The sequence below is a fragment of the Tyto alba genome, unplaced genomic scaffold (assembly GCF_018691265.1).
Source record: "Tyto alba isolate M040663 unplaced genomic scaffold, T.alba_DEE_v4.0 Super-Scaffold_5, whole genome shotgun sequence".
NCBI lineage: Eukaryota > Metazoa > Chordata > Aves > Strigiformes > Tytonidae > Tyto > Tyto alba.
In genome coordinates, this window is record NW_024881326.1 from 14,932,843 (window position 1) to 14,943,334 (window position 10,492).

The 10,492-nt window shown below is 49.6% G+C and overlaps 1 protein-coding gene and 1 long non-coding RNA gene across 5 annotated transcripts in view; one reads left to right on the forward strand and one right to left on the reverse strand.

Annotated features, from left to right (window-relative positions):
* Positions 1–4,488, reverse strand: part of BRWD3 (bromodomain and WD repeat domain containing 3) — a 58,684-nt gene extending 54,196 nt beyond the window's left edge. The window contains exons 1-4 of one of the 4 annotated variants that reach the window (XM_042807089.1): positions 4,198–4,488; positions 4,015–4,073; positions 3,832–3,861; positions 3,466–3,525 (exon numbers count right to left, since the gene is read on the reverse strand). In XM_042807089.1, coding sequence (XP_042663023.1) covers positions 3,466–3,525; positions 3,832–3,861; positions 4,015–4,073; positions 4,198–4,234 — 186 coding nt within the window. In that variant the 5' untranslated portion in view covers positions 4,235–4,488. Of the gene's footprint in view, positions 1–3,465; positions 4,074–4,197 lie in introns of all 4 variants that reach the window. The other 3 variants (XM_042807087.1, XM_042807088.1, XM_042807086.1) reach the window with 3 other exon arrangements.
* Positions 4,489–4,603: 115 nt separating this feature from the next.
* On the forward strand, positions 4,604–9,999 carry LOC116963709. The gene is made up of 2 exons (XR_004408361.2): positions 4,604–9,266; positions 9,665–9,999. It is a non-coding gene; the product is annotated as an uncharacterized LOC116963709 (long non-coding RNA).
* The last annotated feature ends 493 nt before the right edge of the window (positions 10,000–10,492 follow it).

The window sequence follows — 10,492 nt, forward strand, 5'->3', positions numbered from 1 at the left end:
ACAGCCGTTCATGGATGCAAATTCTCCACTGTGCAGCAATAGCTGATTTTCTGTTTTTCCTGAAACTATACATACCTTCATCACAAAGACCAAAATGGGCTGAGCCAGAAGAGACAGCCCATCAGAAAGTTGTTGAAAACCAGACCAGAGCTAGTCATCTTTATCAGGAATAAACAAAGATAATTTCAAACAGCAGTCCACAGGAGACTTCAGATAATCTGAGTCGGTTCAGCTTGACTCGTCTGTAGAATAGCTGACTCCACACTGAACTGCTATGGCTAATTTAAAATAGGAATACTAATTGCATACAAATTTTACATACTTCTGGCCTTCATAAAGAGAGCAAGGACCCTCCCCTTTACAAACACGTTTCCTGTCTCAAGTCCACCAGCAGCAAATAACACCTGGATGATTACCTAGACAGTCAGACACATGTTGCACATAAAAAGTACTCCAAAGTGGAAACAAGCAGAAAAGACAAAGGGAAAACAAATGCACGCAAGCTAGTATTCTCTGTGTGGTTTTGCTCTCTATGTACAATTCTTATTAGTGTGTCTTAAATTACTCTTCTGCCTTGTGGTACTTGGCATTTAAAGTAAACGACCCAGTTGAAATGAAAAAGAAATCTCAACAGAGAGTTTTCAGATCTTGACTAAAAGCTCGAGTGAATTAGAAGTAAACATTCTCTAGATAAATCACCTAGTAGGTGATTTGGCTGTTATACCTTTATTGTTTCCACAAGCCCAAAGAGCAACAACAACATACTCAATGGCAAGAGTATCGGCATATTTTCTGAAAAATACCAACGCTAACCTGAACAGTCAAACTGAGAATGGAAAACAAAGTTGAAACATCAGCAACCAAAACAGTAAATACCTTGTCAGATTTGCCAAAGCAGAATATTGGGCAAGCAAACAAAAAAAATCAGACTTCTCTGCATTTGCAAACTCTCATCGGGTTCGATTATCTCAGGCCTGCCTGACCAGTGTAATTGCAACATGAAGCAGAGATTGTCACTGAATTTGGTTTTCTGTCGGTAAGTGTTCAAAAAGGAGAAACTGGTAGAAAAAACTTTCCTCCAACTGAGAGCATCTCTAATTTATTTTTAGTCCATTATGTGACTGAGATAATTAACATGAAGGTCAGAATTATTTGGGTTCTTCTCAACCCTGGCTTTGTTCTGAATGTGACATTCAGACATCCAGTTAGCCCTGAAGTCAAGTAGTTCAGGTTAATATACAATCATATGCAACCCAAGGTCCAAATTCCAAATACCTCAGAGACCCTAAGCAATGAGGGGAAAAAAGGCCTTTCTTCAACATCCTCAACAGTGAAAGCTTCAGCCTGAGGATTAGTAGAGAGAAGCTCAGTTCATCCTACCAAGCATCAACCTGTCTCGCTGTAATGATCCATTTATAGTCCTGTTCCTTAGCGTAAATCATGATAAACAGTTAAGTAATACTAGATAAAAAGGCAAACTGAAAGCATTGATTACTGTTGATTAGTTTAAGATAGGGGGAAAAAAATATACTTATTTATTATAATTTTATAAAGCAAGAAGCAATTTCCCATTAATTCCAAGCCTCACTTTACACTGGTTTGTTTCCCGATTCTGAAATTTTAAAAAGGTCATGGCTTCAACAATGCCATCTAATACACAAAAAGGTTTTAAGGCATTTTAATTTGTGGCCCATAGAATGAAAGGAAAAAATGTATACATTAATGTAACTGATTAAGCAAAACCAGTATGTCTGAAATCAGACTTCATCCTGCCACTGTTAACATTCCTCTCAGGTACCTGGTGCAGTCACAAGCTACACCTGAAACAGCGTATAGTTAGATTTCAGGTTCTCTAGGAAGACCATACAGCATTAAAATGTATTGAATGCAGTACTTATTCCGTGTCTGTTCACTCAATATACAGTCCCAGAATTATCCACAAGAGGTATGATGAAGCATAAAATTAATCTTAAATTCTTAATAGACTTTGGAAAGGGAAAGCCGGCAGATACAAACATCTCATCTCAATGCAAGGAGCTCTCCCATTTGCATCTGAGCTTCCTCAATATTTCTAAAGTGGAAAACTAACTCTTGAGCAAGTTACAAGGCAGTTTGAGCAACAGTCATGCCAAAACCTCACAACACCATTGCACTGTGCAAGATGGGAAAAGCAAGAATGCACTTTCAATTCCTTCCAGGTGAGGAGACAGTGATGATCACACATATGCAGTCTATCAATATTATAAAAGCTGTAAGTTTACAGCATTCCAACTGCAAAGTGCGAAATCAGCACCACACATTATTACCCAGAGCTCCAGGAAAAAAAAAAAAAAGGCCATTTGCACCCTTCGGAAACAAACTGAAATGTCTTTTCAGCTTTGCTGCTTTCACGCAGAGGCCAGTACCACCACGTACCTACAGCCGGCCCCTCGGCAGCGCAGAGGGGAGCTGACCTTCCTCAATGACAGATACTCGTATGGCTTGTACCCAGCAAAAGTAGCCACTCCGTATATTTCATAGGCATTTCATAGCTTCAACATTACACTTCCTAAAAATCCCATTATTCCGCCCCCCCCCCCCCCCCCCCAGCAGGCCCAGCCGCCCCGGTGCGGCGCAGGGCTGCAGCACCGGCTGCCGCCGCAGGCCGGGAATCCCTGAGCTCTGCCCGGCGACGGGCCCGGCGGCACGTCCACAGATCACCCCCCGCCGCCCCCCGACCCCCCCAGCCCACGGGCCGCTGTGTTTTGGCCACGCTGACACTTCCCCCCGGCGCGGGGGGGGGGGACGAGGCCCTGCCAGCCCCGCGGCCCTGCCAGCCCCGCTCGCCGGCAGCGCGGGGAGGGGGGGGGTGGGGGGGTGGAGGGTCGGGGGGGGGGGGGAGTCTGTTAAACCGGCGGGGGCACCGGGGCGCCCTGCCGCCGGGCTGCCAGAACCCGGCCGAAGCATGCCGAGCGGGGGAGGCCCGGCGGCCCGCGGGGGAGCCGCCCCCGAGGTGCCGAGAAGCGGCGGCCGGCGAGCGGCGGGCAGGGCGGCCGAGGGGGACACACACGCCACCCGCGACCCCCGCCCCGGCCCGCCCTCCCTGCCAGTTCCTCCGCGGCCCCGCAGCCAATCAGCTGCCGCCTTCTATCGCCTCTCGCCGTTCTCCGGCTTGTAATACGCGGCGCCATTCGCCGGGCTGGGCCCCGGTACGTGCCCTCAGATAACCCTCCCGGCCCCACAATAGCGCGTCGCAGTCAGTCAGCACCAAGCAGCCCCCGCCGCCGCCCCGGTGTCTCCCCCGGCCCGGCCCGGCCGCGCCTCCCCTTCCCTCCGTACCCCCCGCGGCCCGGCGGCAGCCGCGGCCTCAGCGGGGCGCAGCCCCGGGGGTGGGGGGGCCACACAGGACGGGGAGCGGCGCCCGGGAAGGCGGCGGCGGCGGGGGGGGGAACTTGTCGGGGAAGTCGGGAGTGAAACTTGGCTCACCAGGTCCTCGAAGCTCCGGCGGTGCTCCTTGCCCTGCCAGTCCAGGCGCCGGGGGATCAGCTGCGGAAGGGAGAGACGGGGAGGGGGAGGAGGGACGGGGACGAAGGCGGCCGTCAGACCCCGGCCGGCCCCGCGCGGAGCGACCCCTCCCCGGGCGAGCGAGGGGAGCCCCCGCCGGTGCCAGCCCGCCCCGGGGAGGAGCCCCCTCCGCCGCTGTCCCCGCAGTGGGGGCACCCGCCGCCTCCCGTAGGGTCTCCGGATCCCCGGGAGGAGGTGGGCTGGGTTAGACGGGGCAGGGCAACCCCCGACCCCCCGCCCGTCCCCGTCCCGAGGGCTTCCCCCGTCCTGCCGGGGCAGGCGCCTTACCTGGTGCTCCTCCAGCTCCTCCACCAGCACCTGGGGACAGACGGACAGACGGACACACACACACACAAAGGACGTGAGTCCGGCGCCCGCAGCGCGGCGGCTCCGCCGCCCTCCTGCCCCGGCCCGTCCCCGTCCCGTCCCCGCCCGCCCCGGCGCGGCCGGAGCCCCCGGCTCCCCGCTCACCTGGGCGGATTTCTTGCAGGGTCCGGACTGCAGGAACCGGGCGATCAGGTAGTAGAGCTCTGCGGAGGGGCAGAAGGGGAGGGGGGGGAAGGAGAAGGGGACACGGTTACAGCGAGGAGGGGGAGGCGGGGGGGGGAAAGTCCGGCGGGGCGGAGGGCAGCCCCCGCCGCCAGCGATACCCACCGGCTTCGAGCTGGGTCGGGGCGGCCGCCGTCGCCATCCTCCTCAGGAGGCCCGAGGGGGAGGGGGAGGTGGCGGATCGCGCCCCGGGGAGACGCCGCTCCTACTGCGGCCGAGCCCCCATGGAGGAGCCCCGCTGCCCGTGCGCGGCGCTGGCCGCCGTCCGGCTCCCGCCGGGGCTCATCGCCTCGCCGTTCGCCCCATGGATATCCCGGCCCGAGCGGCAGCCGCCGAGCGGGGTGCAGCGCGCGCCGCCGGCCGCACGGGGGCGGTGCGCGGCTTCGCGCGAGGGGAAGCGGCGCCGGGCGGCGGCGGCGGCGGGGCGGAAGCGCCGGGCCGGAAAAGGGGGGGGGGGGGGGGAACGGTGACGTGCCGGGGGCGGTGCTCGCGCGGCAGGCGGCACTTCCGGGCGGCGCCGGTGGCGGCGGTGGGGCCCGGCCGCCGCCCCGCCGAGACGGAACGGGGCGAGCCCGGCTGCCCTCCCGCCTCCTGCCCGCCAGCGGCACCGGCGCGGGGGCCCGCGGAGGCCCCGGGAGATGATCAGTTTTTCAGAGAAAACGCAGGGCACCGGGAGGCTTTCGCTTCGTGTCAGGCGGGCGGTGGCACGGAGCCCACGCGTGTTTGAGGGGGGAAGGTGAAGGCGGAGAGCTGGCAGCCGCCACGCAGCCGGCGAGAACGGGCCGAGTGTGGGAAGAGGCCTGAGGAGGCGTTGCGGGGGTGGGACCGCTGCCTGGTGAGGCTCAGCGGACACAGAAAAGTACATTTTTATTCGGCTGTGCTCACGGAGCCGTTTAGCCCACCGAAAACAAAGGTGCTCTGGACTAAAGAGCTGGGAAACCTGGCGTTGGGCAGCTCGAGAAGTGCCTCGACGTTTGGAGAGGTGGTGTGGGTCCGTCCTCACCCCGAGGGGCTTGGGCCTGGGCCTGGGCCTGGGCGTCTGGTGGCTTCAGGAGCCAGAGTAAAATTGTTCGACCTCAGTGTCCTGGAAATGAAAATATGATCAATACAGCACCCATTCAACAACAACAAAAAAAAGGGTTCAGTATCAGTCACTGCAGATACTCGAGGGAAACTGAGTATTTTTTTCCATGGGAAGCATCCTGTCAAAGCTCCAGAAATTTATGTCACTTTAGCAATAAGTTACTAAAACATATTAAGTGAATTGACAGCATTCTCTTGTGTAAAATTGTGTTTTGCCACCATAAATACCTGACAATTGGTATTAGAAATCCCTGAGCCTTGGCAGTGTAACAATTGCTGTCATAACTGGAAAATAAAAAGACAACTCATCTTCATGCTTTGAATACCAAGAGCTGAATCATCGTAAATCGATGCCGTTGGAGCATTAAGAATAAATTAGTTTTTAGCATATATTTATAGCATCTACTCATGACTCGGCTTTCTGCGAAGTGCTGTTTTTGAGTTCCTGCAGTTACCATCAGGATGCGGTCCTTCCTGCTGGCAGCCTCTTCTCGGGATGCTTCAAGGTACCGGACCAAGTGCCAGTAGCTTCTCTGGAGAAGGAGTCAGGGACTTGACATTCAGCTGCTCCCCACAACTCCCCTGTATTCACCTACACCTTCATACGGCCGTGGCAGTTGTTTACTTTGTGCCAGGAGCTCAGATTAACTGAATGATGTGTAGACCTCTAGTCTTCATCCTCTGAAGTTCTCAATGAGAGTTTAAATACTAAAAAAATCACTCACTTGGTAGCTCTTGGAATCCTTTCTCAAGGCAGGTTCATTGATCAGCTCATCCCTAGCAGAGACGCGAGGTGCCACCGTACCAAGCTGCAAACTCCAGTTCTAGTGGCTTTTCGATAGTAACAACTCTCCCACCTTTCCAGCCTTGCACTGGAGTCTCTGAAGTTACAACACGGGTGCTTCCTGTGAGAGATACAGTGTAAAGCTGCAGTTCTCAAAATAAATTACCAGCTAGGAAAAGAGCATGCAGAGATTCACTATCCTTAGAGGTAATGTTTCTCCCACCTGTCTTCAGAACTGAGAATTGCAAGCTCATCGTTTTATGCATGATGGGAATGCAAAGAAAAAAACACAGATCTTTTCTAATATGCCCTGAAAGTACATCTCAGTCTTTCTGAGCTAAATAGAATTCTATGTCAAGAGAAAATACAGCACCGTAAATATTGTATAGCACTATGTCCTGGTGTGTTCCAGTGCTAACGGTTACCTAATACAGTTCCTTATTAATATGGTGTGTTTCCTTGGCACCTTTTGGTTGGTGCCTTACTGAATCTACTCATGATTTGTTTTTATTTGAGCTTGGGGGTGGCAACACGTGAAGCTGCACCACCACAATAGGCGGGAGTATTATTTTAGGGCCTATCTAGAGCCGATGGGAATTTCTACAGTCACTAAAATGGAGTCTCAAATGGAAAGCCTGGGTTAGAAAATGCTCCCAAAGTAGGCTCATCCATCCCTGGCTTGTGTCCTTCCCATTCCATTCCTGTGTTCCTTCCACCATTCCAGCTGGAAGCCTTACTACCCGCTGTTTGCCTCAGTGCTTATAAATACACCACCTCGCAGCTCCACGCTCGGGAGGGCTCCCTGTTGCACCCTCATCGCGGATCAGGTGGATTCAGGCGTCGACAAGAAAGGAGCGTGTTAGTAATGACCCAGCTATTTGTTACGTGTGTGTTGCAGAGGGCAGGTACTCTGGCTGCAGCGTCCTGCGTTCGGGTCGAGAACAAACAGAGCATTAGTCATGCCCCAAACAGCCGTTGTGTAACTCTTCCCTTGGCCAGGCTCCGCCGACGCGATCCTGGCTGTGGTTTACTGCTCTGCAGCGACTCCCAAGCCTCTTCCCATGCTGCTGGTTCCCTGGCACCTCAGCTTCCTAGCGCTAACATTTTCCCAGTTGCTTTATTATTTCCTAGGGCTGCTGCAAGGACTGATCGATACCTCTTCCCACTTCTCCCGGGTTTTCCCCTTAAGGAGTCATCTGTCTGGTGAGTAATGCCCGTCCTCAAGCGTAGCTTTCCTTCCCTGGGCACTCCCCTTTCACAGCATGCTGCAGCCACACGCGGATCTTGCAGCTCCGTGACTCATCTCTTTCTGGATCCTCTGCATCCAAGAAGCAGCATGCTGGGGGATGATAGTAAATCTCCTAGTGAAAGCAAGATTTTATGGTTGTGCTTATTCATCATTCTCCAAAGCAGAGCTCTATCTTGTACATGCCAACAGAAGCAGGGGCACTGAGTAGTGAAGAACGTACTAACTGGCGTGGTAATCTTCCCTAATGAACAGCAGAGGTATTCAGAAGCAGAGATGTTTTAAGGAAGTTGCTAGATTGTAACAGTTTCTTTGGATACTGCTTTTTAAAAAATAAATAAAAATGAGAGCCTATAAAGGATTTTAGTAGTAGAAACCAGTAATATTCAAATACCTATCACTTCCACTGGTTTGATATTGTAGAGACCTCTGAGCACTTAACAGTAAGCCATTTTTCAGCCATTTTTCAGCTTTTTGCCTCTTTCTGGTCACGCGAGGGCTGCACTAGTGCTTGCACTCAGGACACTTTTCATACCTTGGTCACTGACAGCCTGTACCTCCTCTGCAAAATGGTCCATCACATCCTATCACTGTAGTTGAGAGTAAATGCAAGCCAGCAGAGTTTACTCCTGTTTAATTTGACTACAAAATTAAATGAGTGTCCCCACAGTCAGCTTGTAACACTAGGTAAATGTGTCTCTCTCTTATTTTATTTATCACTATAGTGTCCTGATGAGTGAAATTCTGACTTTGCTTTAACATAATGTGAAAACATGATTGCAATTTTGTACAACCAGACTGAAATGCACAGTTGCAAATTAAAAAAAAAAAAAAAAAAAAGGTTTAGAGTGGAATTGTGCAGGTGTGCTGGATTGTACTTGGATTGTACCTTCCGGTGAATGTAGATGGGAATGTGTGTTTCTGGATCCATTTGGATTTAAATGCTAGAGCACATTAACCATTTTCAGCTTTTTTTTTTTTTTTTTTTTTTTTCAGTATTTTCCATGCACATTTCTATGTACGTCCTGCTTATCTTGGGCCTTCCACATGCAGCTAAATGGTAAACAAGGATAGTAATACTTGCAGAAATTGTATCCAAGGTTTAACTGGTACAAAACCAAGTGCTATTTAGGAAGAACTTGGGAATTGGTGCCTTGTACTATGCAGTTGTAAGCAAATATGGGTATTGAGAAGTCAAGGCTTACTTCAAGATGATCTCTAAATGCAGCAACCTCAAAATTAAATTTTGGTATAGTAGCTTATTTATTCAAAAAAAAAAAAATGAGGTGCAAAATAATTAGCAGCAATTGCAGTTGCAGGTTTTGCATGAGTGCAGAGGTCCTGCATGCAAATCAACATCCTGTCTCGCGGGACAAGTCTCAAAATTTCCACTCCCTCATAAAGTTTTCTCCTTTGATAAGAGCTCTTAAATAATAATAATTAAATAGCTGTTAGATATTATACAAGATCGGCTCTAGGTTTTTTGCTATTTTTAAAAATTTATTATTTCATTTCCATGCTGCATCATACCAATCTTTCCTCTAGATGGTGCCCGATACCCAAGAGTTGGGTGTAATACTATCCCATATGAAAGGCTATTGAGAAATAGTCAGGACGCCACTCTCCTTTGTTTCTAAATTCTGTCTTATAATAGTTCATCTAAGTTGATAGATTACTTGTTCTGCATGATATAAATAAGGTGTTTCTTCCTCTTGAGAATCTTAAAATCCATTCACTAGAGCCTAAAATGCCACCTGCCTGGAACAGTATCATCTGTTACTCCGTGGACCGATCCATATCTCATATTACTTATGGCAGCCATTAACTGGTGTTAGCTGTTGGTCGGCTAGACGGTATGTACATCACTGCTGCAATTGTGGGAGCTTATTATTTGCCTAGTTTTCAAATAAATGAATTCTCTCTGAATATTATATAAACATTTGTCTGTGTCTCTATTTACATAGAAATGCAAAATTTCAAATACGGATGAAATGCATGTGCAGATGCACAACAGTGATCTGTGTACCTGTGTGCTCACAGCTCTGTAAGGGGAAGGACCAGGTAAATAATGTCAGCATTCCAGTATATACTCAGCATCACTGAATTTCAACATTATACCTGACGGTGCTTGTAACCCTGTGAGTTTTACAAGCAGGAAAATTACAATTAGTTGTGACAAGGTAGTTTTTGTTCATGGTGCTACAATTGCGGTTGGCTACATCCCTGTCTAAGGGCCCAATTCTGACCCTGTGTCCCCAGGAGCCCCCTGTCCCCAACATCTCCAGCTGCCTGGCACAGCCCTTCTCACGAGATGGCCCCGGCCATGCCAGTCGGGGGGGGTCACAATGCACAAGGGGGCTCTTGCCCCAGAAATACCACCGTATTTTCACCGTTTGAATCTTGCTAAATTTTTGAAAGTAATCCTTTGATGTTTGGTTTGTGATCTGGGGGGGTTTTAGGGCCCAATCCTCCATTTTTGGAATTCTGGAAGCACCTGGGAGCCTCACAGGATGGACACACATTGTTCGACTGCTACTGGGAGTTCATCACCTCTCTACCCTCGTAGCTGGACATGCTAATTTTACTGGAACTCCTTCAGCTAAATACATCATTTAAATAGAATTATGTCCCCTTGTATCCCATACTCTTTCTCTGTTAAGTTGTGAGGATTTTTGTATGTTTAATTTCTGTTTGTCAGTTTTACAAAAACATTAGCTATTTTTGTGGAGGAGCATGCAGGGTTCACAGTATTTAAAAATGCTGTTTTTATTGAAATAAAAATGTTTAAAAATGGTGTGAGGTATTTTGTGTATTTATTATTACCCATAACATGTAGGCATTGTAAATAGGCTCATTAATACTTTTTAAATACAGTCTTATAAAAAATAGTAATTAAATATGAATTACTGCATGGGGTGATGGATTAGAAAACTGTCTTGTCTAAGTTTCCCCACAGGAGTGTGAGATTATAATGAACTTTCTAAGTTGCTAATAAAACTAATGCTCCAGTTTGATGATGAGGAAAAAGAAATGGGCTCTGAGAGTCACACAGTAATACCAAGATGACAAGACGAAAACCAAATCAAGGAGCAGCCATCCCCCTTCACCATGCTCTTTATGTACTCCCGTCATATTGTCTTTCGGGCGACTCTTCCAAATAAGAAAGCCCTACTCTATTTAACCCCACAAGGTGATTTTTGCAGACCACTACTCCCTCCCCTTGTGTTTTTCCACCTTTTCTGGGCATCATATATCTTGTGAAGAGAAGACTGAAACACATGGGCACT